General features: G+C 50.2%; 1 protein-coding gene across 4 annotated transcripts in view; it reads right to left on the bottom strand.

The window, feature by feature from the left end:
• Nucleotides 1–16,424, bottom strand: part of LOC104650214 (methylated-DNA--protein-cysteine methyltransferase) — a 344,899-nt gene that overhangs the window by 106,470 nt on the left and 222,005 nt on the right. For all 4 annotated transcript variants that reach the window (XM_074383097.1, XM_074383098.1, XM_074383099.1 and 1 more), the window contains exon 3: nucleotides 3,404–3,552. In XM_074383097.1, coding sequence (XP_074239198.1) covers nucleotides 3,404–3,552 — 149 coding nt within the window. The remainder of the gene's footprint in view (nucleotides 1–3,403; nucleotides 3,553–16,424) is intronic.

Below are 16,424 nucleotides of genomic sequence, written 5' to 3'. Positions count from 1 at the left end.
CCCACTGGGAAATCCTACCTGTCCTGACCTCACAATGAGGCAGCCCCGGGGACCTCCAGACACCTGGTCGGAAAAGGCAGCTTCACTGTCCCTTGGCAGACATGCCCCGACGGCCGCCTAGTTACCCACCTGTCTTTCTGTCTTTGGAAATTCCCCAAGGTAAGAAGTTGAACCATCTGAAATTTTTAGTATTTGATTAAGTTTTAACCTCAAAAATAGCAATTTCATATGGTTCAACATAATGCATATTTTTGTGGTTAGCTTTAAAAAAAAAATCACGAACAGCACGTTCATTGCAGAGAGAAATCCTGGAAAGGCGAGGTGGTCCCGCGAAGAGGCGGTGTGCAGGAGAGAGGGTCTTTGTGTGGCAGGACAGGCCTGGGGATGGGGTGAGAGCTTGGTACTGTGCAGCCAGAATTTTGACAAGCCGGGGCTACAGAAAGAAAGGGTCAATGTGTTGGAAACTCAAGGTTGAGCTCAAATACAATCTCATTTTACAGAACAGGTTGAAACAGATAAACCTGGTCTAAATCTCAGAAGTGAGAATATGGTAAAAAATGATATGCAAAAGCATGTTAAACATATACAAAAATTAAAATGCACAGAAAAGGGAACTGGCCAAGGAAACATTCACTCCACGTTACAATGGACCTGTTCCTCTCAGTCTGCAAAGCAACTTGATTTCTATGACTCTACAGCTTCCACAGGGCTCTGAGATGTTGGAGGACTTTTCCCCTAAAGACCTATCCCCTCACTGTTGATTTCACTGGTGTTATGAGATACAAACTGGACAGAGAGCAAACCAAACTCGTCCGGACAGAAAGGAGCATATCCACATCTGGGAGAACCAATTAACTCCCTGTTAGCGACCATCCACCACCCACCTCCCCTTCTTCCAACAGTAAAGTCTGCACACCTGGCCCCCGCCCAGAAGTCAATGATTGAGCTAGATGTTAAAGGCCTGGCTTGCACATGCCGTGGTGGGGAATCGCAGCCCCCACCCCAACCACTAACCATTGCAGGCAGACCTGGCGCAGGGGACTCCAGCCCCCACCCCAGAGAGAAGACCCCAGAGCTCAGCACCCTGGCCCTGCAGCCAACCTGAGTTCCCGGAACACCAAGAGAGAAGGATGTGAGAGGCTGTCACACTCCCATCCCAAAACTTTGCTGGAGTGGACCTCATTCCAGCTGGAGGTACCCACCGCAGTGAAGGGCTTTCCAAGAGGGGCGGGGCTATGGGGTAGCCAGACAGCCTTTCCTAGTATCCTGGTGGCTACCTTGAGGTCTTCTTAGTCACCAAGACCTATCGTGACCTGCCAGCCCAGGAAGCAGCCTGGCCTGGTGTGGGCTGAAAGTCAGGGAGGCAGGGGTAAGCATAGCCAATCCCAACTCTGTTTAAGCAGTAGGGGCTTGACCGAGGAGACCCAGGTGTGCGTCTGTCCTCGGGTCTAGGAGCAGCAAACACTACCATGGGCAGAAGTAAGGGCGGAGAGGCTCATCGGGGCTCAGTGCTTGCAGGGGTGGTTTAGAGACTGTCTGATTACTCCGAGCGACACCCTCCTTGCTGGCCGCCCCTGTCCCGGAGCACCTGTCACAGCGGCAGAGGCCTCCTCCTGCGGTTCTTCCTGGCCTGCCTGCACGCACATCGCTCTCTGGAGCCTGGTAAGATCAGGCCAGCAGGGTCTAGCTCTATAGCCAGGACCACCATATGACCTGGAGAAAACTCATGATTTTCAGGCAACTTTTGCCTTTAAGTTATTCATGAAGTTACACAACAAACCTTAGGTGATTTTCAGGAGTTTGCAGGCTCATTCTCCCAGCCTCTATCCGATTACGCAGAAACCTCCTGGCCTGTTTCTATCGGGGAACTTTTCTGTTCTGAGCGCCTATGCTGCAGCTCAGGTTTAAGGAGGAAAAAGCCTACTGGGCGTTCTGCAGCCTTGCTCCTCCTGGCAGGCGAACCCCCAAACGGAGATCGTATAGAGAAGAGTTCCCCACTCTAAGATCCTCAAGCCCAACTTTAATAAACAAAACCAATCTCTGACTTCCTTGCGCACACAGCAACAGCCTGCTGTGCCCGGCCTGTCACGTGCACAGGAAGCAGGTCCCCCACACTGTCTGCTTGGCTCACTGGCTTGCAGTGCTGGGGAGAGGTGGGTCCCTAGCAGGCAGCGGCCCAGAAGGCTTTGGCAGTGCCTTTGTCCTGGCAGTGACCCACTGGTGGGCACAGATGACGAGAGGCTTCTTAGATGTCTGTGGCTCCATGTAAAGGCCCACCCACTCTAGCCTCCCACTCGCTCATCCCAGAGACCCCCACTGAACCCTTCTGGAGACAGTTCTATATGATTCAGAGTACAGCACAGTGCCTGGTTCATCACAGCTGTATGGTTTCAGTTCATCATGCACAAAACATGCTCATGGCTTCATCTGTTTGCCTGTCTGACCTCGTTAGGGAACTCAGGTATTAGCTCAACCTTCAGGGGTTTCTCTACCTGCTTCCCCTGAAAACTTTCCTCTGTTTTCAAGTTCGTTTTGTGCTGAGCAGCACAGCAGCAATTAGAATACCATTAAACGTACCCAGCAAAGACCATTTGAAATTCACAATTGCTTTAAATTCACCACATCTAAAACCTCAAGGTAATTTTCCCCTTTAAGGATATATATGGGTATAACTGCATATAGACATCATCTATGAACATACATTCATTTATACAAAAACGATTATGAAAATATCACTATGCAAAATAAATTTCTGGTATGTGTCTACAATGATTTCAGTTGCTGTAATTAATTTATGCATTGAGCAGAGTCAAACAAAAGCTTTAAAAGAAATACCTGGGAAATGTTTTTAGGTTATCACAAGCCGTAAGCAGGCTACATACAGGTAAGTTCTCAAGCCATCTCTTAAAAAAGAATATATCTAATTGTGCTTTGAGAAATTAAAAGTAAAACTCATCCAAGGGGATCCAAGGCTGCGACCTGCTTTGATGTAAGTGTCACCAACTGAGTGCATGGAGGTGGCTGAGTGTCCACGCACAAGTCTCATTTTCTGTGCTGTTGGCAAGCAGATACTCTTAGCTCACAGTAACCTTATTGAAAAATTTACTGCCATTCAGATGTGTGCCTATTTAAACCTTTCAGCCAGTGAGAGTCAAGAGTCGATCTGCATGCATCATTTTTATGGCCTTGCCAAGAATTATGCAACCCTGTGCCAAAACTAACACCGCGCTGAAGCGGGTGGAGGCGGCGAAGCCCGGTGCCTCCGCCTCGGCCACATGCTGTCTCTGCTCAGCTGATGTAAAAATACCGAGCTGGTACACTCAATAAAGTGAGCTGTGATGTCAGTGACTGTTAAGAAGTCAAGCTCCCCAAAGGACACATCGCGGATGGCTTAGTCACCGACCTTGCTGGAAAACGGGGTGGTGAAGAGCCGGCACGGGGAGCTCCTCGATGGCCTCGGGCTGCTGGAAGTAGGCGTTCAGCCAGGCTGCGCACTGCTTCAGGGGCTCGGGACCGCTGGGAACGTCAGCAGGGGCTGGGGCCTCCACGGCACTGCAAAAGTGAGAACAGGGGCTCAGTAAACCTCCGGGCCCTGCCTCCACACGTCGCAAAAGCAAACGCCTACTGCCTCTAAACGGTCAAGCACCCGTGGCTGCTTCACGGGCACGCGTGTCTCAACCATCCGCGCTGCAGAAAGGAGGACTGGTGAGAAGGGGACGCGCCGAGGCCCTGAACCCCCGCTCGACCTTCGGCCTCCAGGACGTGCGCTCTGAGAGCCTGCGTCACAGCTTAAGGCAGCCCGAGTGACAGCGTCCCTTTGTAAGACTCACAGACGGCACGGCTGCACCTAAATATCAAGCACTATCGAAAAGATTTTCCGGAACCATCAACTGTTCTAAGACTGCACCACAGCCCACCCCAGCCCAGCACCGAAAGGCCATATCCACACGTCCTGCCTCCTCCATGGCTGCGCTGTGTTCAGAGGATTCCTCAGGGCTCGCTTTCCGTCCCGATTCCCACGCTCCCGAGGGTCTAGCCTGTGTTTCCTTTGCTGGTGAGTCTGTCCTTTCAGGCACAGCCCTGTGCCTCACATGCCTGAGTTTACTCAGTTCTTTCTCAAATCTTCCTGGTGGCATTTTTTTTTTTTTTTTTTTTTTTTTTTTGACAGAGTTTTGCTCTTGTTGGCCAGGCTGGAGTGCAATGGCATGATCTTTGCTCACTGCAACCTCCATCTCCTGGGTTCAAGCGATTCTCCTGCCTCAGCCTACCAAGTAGCTGGGATTACAGGCATGTGCCACCATGCCTGGCTAACTTTGTATTTTTAGTAGAGATGGGGTTTCACCACATTAGCCAGGCTGGTCTTGAACTCCTGACCTCAGGTGATCTACCCGCCTTGGCCTCCCACAGTGCTAGGATGATGGGGGTGAGGCTGTGGCCCTCCTGGCTCTTTCTGGCTGCTCTCCTCCTTTCTGTCTCCTGCAGTTTGAACCTGTGCCTCTTGGAGTCACTTCAGACTGTTATGTAGCTGCTTCTGCTTGGGGTGCTCATTCTTCTGTGGCTTCCATCTGGTGGCCCCTCATGGAAAGGATTCATCATCTCCAGGAGGGGTGGATTTTCTGGGGTCCTGTTCCAGGGATGGAGGACGTAGCCCTGACAGGGAGGCTTGCCCCCGCCACCTGGGCTGAGGAGTGCAGGACACATCCCAGTGTTATTTCCTGTGCTGTGGACCCCTACTGTGAAGCCCTGGTGCTGGGTCTGATTTCTCCAGACGACTCTCCTCTTTCCCTGACTCTCAAGGTCCCAGACACATGGCAGGCTTCCCTGGGACTTCCCAGGCTTGGAGGGCGGAATTTTTCTAGTTTCCTTTCACAGACAATGCTGCTCCTCAGGCTTCTGTGAAAAGGTGGAACAAGTCCCTGCACTCCACAGCTCCCGCAGGCCCTTCACCCACCTTCTTGGGCTCCCTTGGAGGACTGCACTGCGATCTACAGAACGCCTCTCCTTGACACACATATGCTGCCCCAGGACGGTCCAAATAAAGACTGCATTTGCCTGCAAGTGCAGCCCTGCACAGGAGGTGATGTAGCCAGAGCACCATCCCAGACTGTGTCCACACAAGGCATGGGTGGCCGGTGGGGCAGGTCCATGGAAAGGACGCAACAGAGCCATCCTGGGTGTAGAACAAACAGTGTGAACACAGACAGTGTGAACATGGATGTAGAGTGAACACAGACAGTGTGAACATGGATGCAGAGTGAATACAGAGTGTGAACATGGATGCAGAGTGAACACAGTGTGAACATGGATGCAGAGTGAACACAGTATGAACACGGATGCAGTGTGAAGACAGTGTGAACACAGAGTGAACACAGACGCAGAGTGAACACAGATGGTGTGAACATGGATGCAATGTGAACATAGTATGAACATGGATGCAGTGTGAACACAGTATGAACACGGATGTAGTGTGAAGACAGTGTGAACACAGGTGCAAAGTAAAAAGATGCAGTGTGAACACATGCAGTGTGAACACAGATGCAGAGTGAACACAATGTGAACACAGATGCAGAGTGAACACAGTGTGAACACAGATGCAGTGTGAACACAGTGTGAACACAGATGCAGAATGAACACAGTGTGAACACAGATGCAGAGTGAACACAGTGTGAACACAGATGCAGAGTGAACACAGAGTGTGAACATGGATGCAGAGTGAACACAGTGTGAACATGGATGCAGAGTGAACACAGTATGAACACGGATGCAGTGTGAAGACTGTGAAGACAGTGTGAACACAGAGTGAACACAGATGCAGAGTGAACACAGATGGTGTGAACATGGATGCAATGTGAACACAGTATGAACATGGATGCAGTGTGAACACAGTATGAACACAGATGTAGTGTGAAGACAGTGTGAACACAGGCGCAAAGTGAAAAGATGCAGTGTGGAAACATGCAGTGTGAACACAGATGCAGAGTGAACACAATGTGAACACAGATGCAGAGTGAACACAGTGTGAACACAGATGCAGAGTGAACACATGTAGTGTGAACACAGATGCAGAGTGAAGACATGCAGTGTAAACACAGATGCAGAGTGAACACAATGTGAACACAGATGCAGAGTGAACACAATGTGAACACAGATGCAGAGTGAACACATGCAGTGTGAACACAGATGCAGAGTGAACACATGCAGTGTAAACACAGATGCAGAGTGAACACAATGTGAACACAGATGCAGAGTGAACACAATGTGAACACAGATGCAGAATGAATACATGCAGTGTTAACACAATGTGAACACAGATGCAGAGTGAACAATGTGAACACAGATGCAGAGTGAACACAGTGTGAACACAGATGCAGAGTGAACACATGTAGTGTGAACACAGATGCAGAGTGAACATATGCAGTGTGAACACAGATGCAGTGTGAACACAGATGCAGTGTGAACACAGATGCAGAGTGAACACATGTAGTGTGAACACATGCAGAGTGAACACATGTAGTGTGAACACAGATGCAGAGTGAACACATGTAGTGTGAACACAGATGCAGAGTGAAGGCCTGGGGAACCGAGACTCACAGGAAGGTGGGCAAGGGCTGCGCATGTCAGAACGGGAAGGGCCACTTCGTCCCATAGTGTGACTGGTGGGAGTGGGGGCCCCTGGCCAAAAGCCAGAAGGCACCACAGCTGCCCCCAAGCAAGGCTGCAGCAGTAAGAACATGGCCATGGTGTGGGGAAGATCTGGGGGTGAACCACGAAGCTGGGGTCCAGGATGACTCTTGGTTCCAACCCCAGCCCTGTGCAGATGGGGCTGTCACCCTGACCCCGTGTAGGTTCGGCCTTGTGAGGATGGGGACCTGTCAGCCTAGCCCCGTGTGGATGGGCCTGTTGTCATCGCTGGTGTCCAGGAGGACCACAGCCCCAGCGCCACAAAGTCCAGCATTTCTCTTTGTATTGGAGTTGGAGGCTGTTTTAGGAAAGGTGGTCACGACTTCAAACACCTTCACACAAACAGCTCAAATCACCTCCGGAGCGATTAGTTCTCACTTTTCCTGTGAGGTACAAACCAAGCTTGCACAGATGTGAATAAAGTCACAAGTACATAATGAGGCAAGAGATAAAAGGAAGCTGAACGCCTTCCTGATAGTTAAAAAGGTTTACTCTCTTACACAGCGGAAGCGGAAATAAAAGATAACTACCACTTACATGTCTAGTTAAACACACACAGCCTTTTGCGTACTGGGTTTGTGTTAAAGATGTACAAATTACTTCGGCTTAAAGTGTCCCACGGGCGGAAATACCCTGGCACTTCCACTCCGAAAAGAAAGCAGCGCCGCGGCGGCAGGAACCCCTTCTGCCTTCCACCCGCGATACTCACATTTTAACAAGAGACCACAACGGCGAAGCTGGGTACAGTTCTGGAGCTTCCGCCTGAGTCAATGCCTGTGGTGGCATTTCCATTTCCCCAGAACAAAGCAGACATGCCCAGGGGCACACACGGTCGTGGGCCTGTGCCTGCGACATCTACAGTGCGTGGTGACAAGCCCAGGGGGCAGCGGCGGGCCACTACGGGGATGCTAAGGAGAACTACACCCGGGCTGTTACTCTCGCGAGCCGCTGTGCCTGCCTCCCATCGCTGGGGGGAAGCTGGGGACAGACCCAGTGCAGGGTGTGTCCAGGGTCACTTCGCTTTGAGGTCCTGCAGGTGCCGAAATGTGCACGTCATCTGACAGCAGTTGGCCATGGAAGACCTCGGGCCAGGTCTCACACACTGTCCTGTGCTGGAGGCTGGGTCTCTGGGCTGGAGCATTTTGTGGGTGTAAAAGTCTCTACCGAGATCCTCAGCTCTTTCTAAAAATAGAGCTCTTTGGGTGAGAGGCACCCAGGGCCCCGTGCCCTGATTTTCACGATGGAGCAGGAAGGTGGTCGGAGGTTTCCAAGCACAGGAATACTAACGGCTTTAAGGAAGGAGCCAGAGATTGAAGGGAGAAAGAAGGAAGCTCACCAGGATGACCGGCAGCCATGGACAACTGAGCCCAGCCGGGCCAGCAAAGTCGGCTGATTCGTGGACACTGCGCCCAGAAACAACAGGCCCTCGCTTTCTTCAAGCTGCCACCCCAGCCAGATCCCTGCCCGAGGGAACTCACGCAGACAGGGCCCTCGTTCAGCCCAGTGCCCTGAATACACAGGCTGAGGTCCCGTAGCCCAAGTCCCTGCCTGGAAACCCTGCGGGCCCCGTCAGGGATGCCTGGGGGAAGCTGGGCTCTCTCCGCAGGCAGAGAACGGGCCTGCTGAGCAGGACAAGAAGATGGCCTCTCGCAGAGTTTCCTTGGGGGATGGAAGTGCTATCTTCTCACTGCCCCCATTTGAGGTCTGACCATGGAAGGAACTTCTGCGTGGCTGGAGTATTACGCAATTCCAGAGACACACCTCTATCCTTGCTCTGCTACTTGCTAACCAAATAAACAGTGTACTGGTGATACTGAAGAAGAAAGATGGAGAAATACGTCATGCGCTTTGCTGTCCAGCTCTCCGGGGGAGGCAGCAAAACAGAGGGGTGGAAGTGGTGTGCAGTGAGGGTTGGCTCCGGCTCCCTCCTGAGTGACACAGAGCCGGCTGCTGTCGGCCGCCACTGCCCAGACAGGAAGAGCAAGCATGATGGGGTCCATGGGCCCCGACCGTCAACCAGGGAAACAAGACCCCTGACCAAGCCACCTGCGCCTGCCACTTTCTGCAGCAGGAGCTGAGCCAGTGTCTCCTGCAGGGTTCGAGGGATGGCATAGGAAGGGGCTAAGGTGCTGGGTGAGGGTCTTGTCTCCTGCACCAGCTCTGGCTGGCATCATGAGCTGATGTCCATGGTGGCATGTGGGGCTGCACGATTTGGGCTCCCAAGCAAAGGTGCTCCCCTGGAGAGGATGGGTGGAGCACAGGGGTTGCCATTTCAGTGGTGGGCGAGTTGCAGGGCTCCAGGGCGAGACTGGGACATTGGATTGGTTGGCAAGGCGAGCACCTCAAGGCCAGGGTGCTTCAGGACTGCCTCAACATCTTCAGGACTAGTGGGGTCTGGCCGGCCATCACATCCGCGATGGGGTTTCTCAGGGAAGCGCATGTGCACCGTGGGAGAGGGGGCATTCTACCACGAGAACTGGGAGCATCTGTGCCCCCCAGCAACTGCTCCAAGTCCAGAGTTTGGAGGCCTTCCTCAGCACCTCTGAGCAGAACGGGGTACGCGCCGCACTCCCGGAGTCTGCCCACGCGGGCCTCCTTCTCTTATGCTGCTGAGGTAACTGAAATGTGAGCTGGGCTTCCTAGCATTTCCCACTCTTAAAAGGATATTTGAAGAATTTTTATAGTAGTAAAATTCATCTTAAATTGATTTTTTATGCTTGTGCTAAAGATCTCAACCTCTGATTTACTCTGTAGTTCTCCTTTTTAACTCTTTCTCTATTGGCATTAGATAACTATTCATGGGTGAAATGTAATTAAACAGCTTTGATTCTGAAGCAAGGATTTATGATACTACATTTAAAATGAATGGCATTAAACACACACATAAAACCAGATTTTTAAAGCCATGACACAAATTTCCATTTCTACAGTAAAATGAAATTTATTCTCCCGCCCTGCCCTCTCCTCCACCCCGCCGCGCTCGTCCCTGGAAGAGCTGGGGGTGACGGCCTCTCTCACGGCGGCGCTTATCACGGGGGAGTTTCTCAGGCTTCCCTGCCGGCGAATGCTGAAAAACCAACAATTACGGGCTCCGCGGCCCACGCTCATGAAAATCCCACATCCCAGTCTCCCTGGGGCCCTGGCACTCACCCAGCACGGAAATGCCGGCGCCTGTGGTCTGCCCCGTCCTTGCCTGGGGAGCACCCTGGATCAGGAGCCAAAATCCCGTAGCCCCAGGTGCTGCCACGGACCCCAGCTCAGGACGCCGGCCGGAGCCAGTGCAGGAGATAAGACCCTTACTCGGAACATCGGCCCCTTCCTATCCCATCCCTTGAAGCCTGCAGGAGACGAGACCCTTGCCCAGGGTCGGTGGGGAAATGCCGAGAGCACACCAGAGTCACACCTCCCCCAGGCCTCTCCCAGGACATCACGTGTCACCCCCAGAATAATCCCGAGGCAAATATCATGACATGGGTGCCTTTTACTTTCTTTGACTTGGCATGGGTGGATGGTGGTTGGTGGGTGAAAAAGAAACCCAGCTCTGCTGGGTGTGTGGACACGTGACAGGGGAGGGCGTCAGTCACCCGAACACAGCAAAGCTAGAGCCATGCAGGACGGGTTCAAGGATCTCTTCAAGAAAAACACAACCGTTGGCAATGCCAGGGGTTCCTTAAAATCAAACCAGACCACACTGACCTGCCCTGGGAGAAGCTTCGGAGCTTTGGCACACTGGAAGGTCCCGGTAACATTCTCCCAGAGTTGCCACCTGTGGGAAGCTGCCCAGACCCATTCCCCTTCCCCGGCTTGGAAAAACAAGTGATGAACTGTTTTGCAGATTTGTTTTGATTTAAATCTCCTTCCCTTCAACTCAAACCAGGGCACAGAAAAGTGGTTGGAATGTTCCAGCACAAACTCATAACGTGAGCACAGAAACGATTCCAGGGAAAACTGCCCTCCCTACCCACATGAAGCTTCCTTTCCAGACACTGCTATTACCAAGAACACGAAGCATGAGTGGCAGTGAAGACACAGTGAAGCAGGGGGTGGAGAGAGGAAGCTGAAGCGAAACGGCCCCTGCGGGACACGGGCCTCCTTCCCGTGTGGGAATCCCGCCTGGCCCCAAAGGGTAGAGAAAGCAAGTACCCTAGGACTGTGGCTCAGAGGGAGGGCACAGGCTGGGCAGACTAGGCCCCTGTGTGAAGCTCTGCCCAAGGTCAGTGCCTCGTTGAGTCTTGATGTCAGCCCAGCTCAGCACGAGGAAGCTGGAAAGCAGAAAAATTGAGTGTTCCTGGGACCACGGCTTCCAGGCTCTTTCCAAGTTACAGATGTGCTCAACACTAAAACTCAACCAGCTAACTGGGAGATTTGGGAATTCAGGTTTTTAGGTGCCTTAAGATTCCACTGGCAGTAGAGAATCACTAAATGCTCATTTCTGAATGAATTCTACTTCCCAGAGACTTTAACATTGTGATGTGCTTGGCTTGAATCCTGTTTGATGATAGAAAACCGGCCAAGAGTCCTGTATAAGTTAGTGACATCTCCTCGGCACCATGGGGCTGACCATGAGACACGCCAGATGGGAGTGCTGTGTGTGCCCAGTGCCTCTCCTGTCACCCCAACACCCACCCTCTCTCTCCATGGATGACATTTTTGTCCCATGGTTTGGGAACGCTACCTGGTGACACTGGAGGGTCTCGCAAGAAAAGAGTTCATTCCAAAGACACGTGCTTCTCTGAGTTCCTCTAGAATCTGGCAAGGTTCCAGAGGATTCAAGGATGCAAGGCTTCCACAGGCCGTGAAGGAGGCTGCACGGAAGCCTGTGGGTACCTGAAAAGCTTTTAGTGCCCTGGCCACACACGGCACTTTAGACACTCAGGTGACGAGCAACATTTCCCAAGCCCAGCTAGTGAACGCCTCACCTCCTCTGGCTTCCAGAACCTGCTGTAGAGGGTGGGGGAGGCCTAGGGACTCAAGGGCAGAGCAGTGGACTCCTGGGCTCATGCAGGAACATGCCTTCAGTCAAAGATTACCCATCCTCATGGAGACTCCTGCTCAGTATCACTGGTATATGCACAATTATCTCCCGTTTAGAAGATCTCTAGTAGAATGTCTTGTGTTTGATGGATTTGTCCTGCATTTAATTATAGATGGAAGCTCAGAGGTTAAGACTGAAGTAAAGAAATAAACTATGCTACCTGCTCTTAATAAAGATCATTTTATTTTAAATGGGAGGCTGAATAAAATCTTTTGACTCTGTATTTCAGCCAAACGCAGTGGTTTAATTCCATTCAAGCATTTACTGAGGACCTGAAATGCATGTGGTTAGTGGTAAGAGTACTGACTCAGGGCTGTCCCTTCCTCTGGAGCTGACAGCCGGCTGCACAGGAAGGCAAGGTGAAGGTCAACACACAGGTCAACATCAGAAACACCACTGCGGCCTTCCAATGTCCCCCATGCTCCATGGAGGCCCTGAGGAGGGAGGCTCAGAAGGAACGTGGCAGCCACCGCTCCGTGGCTCTGCCTGGTGGCTGACAGCTGTTTGGGAACTACGACCATGTATGTTTGATAAAGTGCATGCATTTGTTTGAATATTGTATAGTTATTTAGGAAACTGAGTAGAAACAGAAAAATTAAAGTGCAGACGTTAGTAATCAACATGCATTTCAACAGCGCAATTGCAGCAAAGATAAAAAACGAGCGGCATTCTGAAGGGTTCGTGACAGACACAACTGCGGCCTCGCTGGACTTGGGCTGCCATTGCTGCTGCTGCTGCTGACGATGGCACTGACCAAGTACGGAGGCCGTCCGCAGTGATTCACGTGCTACAGACAGCACACATGCAGTGATGCATGTGCTACCTCACTGATTCCTCATGCAACCCCAAGAACGAGATGTGCTCAACTGTGAAAGGAAAAAGTGAATAAACACACAAGGAACATCAGCAATACACTTCAGTTTATGTAATAAACAGTGATAGGTATGAGTAATATATATTTCTTTTAAACTTTCTGGTACAAGAGGGCCTTCCACTCACCACAGGTGAGTCTACTGATTGACTTTTATGTGTTTGGCTTTAGGACCTAATTTAAAGATGCTTTCTGTACAAAACAACATCATATAAGACAGGGAAATAAGTGTTGAGCACAGCCCCTTCCTAGAAGTAAACAAGAGGTCTTCCTGGAGAAGGCAGTGTTCCCCGAGTCCCTGCAGGAGGGCTGGCAGCAAATCTTTCCTGCACTTTGACTGTGTGGTGTGTAAGAAAGACGGACATAAATCTCACTCTTGCTTTTACATCTTCCACCCATCCCAAAACAAATCCTATGTTGATGATCCTATCACAGGCACCAAAGGGTCCATATACGTACCAAGGTCAGCAATGTGAGGAGGAGAAAGAGGCCATTTAAAATGAAATTAGGTTCCAAGTTACTTTCTGGGTGGCGGGCATCCGATGCCCTCAGTATCTGGGGCTCAAATTAATGTCAGATCGCAAACAAGACCACAAAGGTATTTACTACAGTATTTTAAAACACCCACCAAAAATACAGAGAAAACTTCAGGTAAATTTTCAACTCTTCCCCGTAAGGACTACATATTTTTTTCTTTTTAAAAATAATTGATTCTTAAAAATACATGAAATAAAAATATTTTTAAAAGACAATCTACATAGTCTACTTGGCAGACCAGAAAGCCTTACAAAGCCTATTTGCTTTCCCCCTAAATGTTCAAATCACTAAAAGGAAAATTGTATTTTATCAACATTTTAACGTATCATTAAAAGTCTCTGCTATTTGACAGATGAAGATAAAAACACCCCAAAACTATAGATGAATGATCAGGTCCCTAAAGATTCCAAAACAATTACAGGATGCAGAGCAATCTAGTTAAATTTTATTCAAAAGCTTACTGCACTTGTGTTTTCTTTTCTTTTTCTATCAAGAAGCCCATGAGGCTTAAGCACAATTCATTATGTATGAGACCCCACTTGCCGTGCCTGACTGTTGATTAATAGCAAAGTTTGCTGTATGTACATTTGCAACATTAGATGCATACAATATGCTAACTTATTCTTTCGCTGAAACTAATTATTTACAAAAATGACTACGTGAGACTACAATTTATTAAATGCACGCATCCAGTCTCAATTTGGCCCCCAAAGACAGCCTGGAATGAAGATCTTTTACTTGATGTGACAACTTCTAGAAACGCTATTATTAATATTGTAAATGTGGCAAATAAAGAGTTCAAATAGCCTTATGTCTGTGTTGCACACGCTTTCCACCACCAAGGCAGCTGCCTTTTAATGTTTTACACACACGAGAGGTACATTCTTCTTTCCCAGCTTAATTTAGTTTCTTATAAACAAAGCACTTGTACATTTGTAAAGATACAACTTTTAAATAGTCTTAAAACAAATTGTTGGGACTTCCACAAGGGCACCTATTTCTCAAAGGATCTTTGAGGCTAGGCAACTGTGCATTACTCAACAGTTCTCTTCCCCAACCCTAGGAAAGCAGCCATATCCATCTATAAAGACAGATCAACACCTGCATGTCTGGACATGGGCTTCAAATGGGGCATCTGGTCAACCGCTCATGTCTGTTGTGCTAACGCTATGACGCACACAGCCCAGAGCAGCAGCCACCTGCCCTGAGCATCCTCTGCATTCTGGTCTCTCTCTGCTGGGCCAACCTGCACATCTTGCAGTTTCCCCTTGTGATCTCCTCCAAACCTCTGTCCTGGCCTTGCCCTGCCCAGCTGAGGGCGGGTGACCCTGCAGGCTCTGAAGAAAGCAAGTGAGAACTCACTCCTTCCTGCACAGGCCAGACATGGACAGTCAATGTCCACGTCCACAAGAGAAGACAACAGTGCAGGTGGCCACTGCAGGCTCCTGATCGATTGATGCCACTGGAGTTTTTCAAGGATACCTAAGAAAAGCACCTGTGTCTCAAGCAAAAGCCTGCTCTGGGGCATAAGAGTTTAGGGGCAGAGAAGAACTGAACCACTGGTGACAGTAGATGAGATGGGTGCAAGATTACTGACTTTGCGTCATGCAATTTCATGGCCCCACTCTCTCCAGAGCATAGCTGAGGTCAGCCGCAGGCAAGGCGGCCAACTCCAGAAGCCCCAGGTGGGATGGCGCCTGGACATCACATGTCCATTACACAATATTGCATCTTGCGCAGGGGAACATGAACCCAGCTGAGGACCAACCCACTCTAGGAAAACAGCTCGAGGTAAGTCTGGCACTGCACAGCTGCTATTTACTGAGTGCCTAACATGTGCCGGGCATGTCAGGACAATCTGTTCCATTTATTCCTCCCAAGAACACTTAGGGAGGTATTATTATCTCTGTTTCTAAGACAGGAAACTGAGTCCTGAGGTTATGTAATAACAACCTAGCAAACACATAAGGGACAGCCCCAGGAACGGAATGAAAGCCTGACTCTGAAGCCCCGAGTCAGGAGCTCCTCTGTGGAACTGAGGCACTCTGGCTATCCCCTTTGAAATGGAAGCCCGTGGTCACTCCTAATCATGACAAGTCCACATGTCCACACGCTATGCACTCGACAGCATATATTCTACATGTAATAGCATTTGGATTTATTCTCTTTTACTCTAAGGTTACTTCTATGAACTCTTCCCTAATCCACAGGACTACAATCCAGGCCCACGGCCCCATCATTCAAAGACAATGGGAATGTGCGTATCCAACCTACTTTTTGTTATACTCTGGAAGCTTCCAGAAAGAGAGACTAGGTGTCCACATCATAGAGTCTCGAGCTCCCAGACTGCTGCCCAACTGCTCTTAAAGGAAGGTCAGAATTACATTTAAACACATCCGTGACCCGTCCACCCAGCACACATCAGTATTCCACATAGGCAGGAGGCCTCGGTTCCGGAATGCCCCTGGCCTGCTGTCCCCTCTACTGTCAAGCCTCCAGAGGCAAGGCCTGGAGTGATTCGGGCTGCGTTCAGTGACTTGACAAACGCACAGATAAGGTGTGGACTGGGCTGCATGAAGAAGTCCAACAGAGAGCTCCCCAGGAGAGCTGCTCCCTTGAGCTCTGGGACAAACAGCCACACACCGTCCTGGGGCTGGTCCCCACTCTGCCTCCAGCCCTGGGCTCCTACCCAACGCATTCCCAGAGCTCAGTCCCCACCCAGTGAGTAAATGGGTAAACAAGATACAAGGGTGCTGAGGCGCCTCTGTAGCATGTGCCTTGAAAAAACACCTACATTTCAGACTTCATTTTTCCAATGAATAATTTGCTGAAAACCATTCCCTAGGGGGCGGAAAAACTCACAAAGATTTTCTAAACAGTAAATGCTACACCACTTTGGCTTTTCAGATTTTGTAGTGGACTGCAGAGTAATGAAGTATGTGAAAGCCCAGGAAATGGGCATCACTTCCCATTTTGCTTACTTTGATAGGACTCTGCTGTCAGAACCCGGCAATGCTGCAAGTTTGAAGATACAGAACTTAGTGGGTTCTCCTGTGTCTGTTCCATTCCCCACTCCCGATATAAGGCAATCAACTTCATGATGAGATGGAACGAGAGAACAAAGGAACTGAAGCAGCAAATCCTGCAAGCCCCGTCTGTCTTCATGCTGTCATTGTAAATAGTCTCGAGTTCCAGCAGCTACACTTGTTGCTCCCTCATTTCTCCTCTAGGCTTCTGGGCCTTTGGGGAGGAGCCAGGGGGTCATTAACCAAGGGTGTGAAGAGGTCCCAGTGAGGAGAA

This window comes from Saimiri boliviensis, chromosome 12 (genome assembly GCF_048565385.1).
Source record: "Saimiri boliviensis isolate mSaiBol1 chromosome 12, mSaiBol1.pri, whole genome shotgun sequence".
NCBI lineage: Eukaryota > Metazoa > Chordata > Mammalia > Primates > Cebidae > Saimiri > Saimiri boliviensis.
The sequence above is the reverse complement of the archived record's forward strand: the minus strand, read 5'-3'. Positions and strand labels throughout refer to the sequence as shown.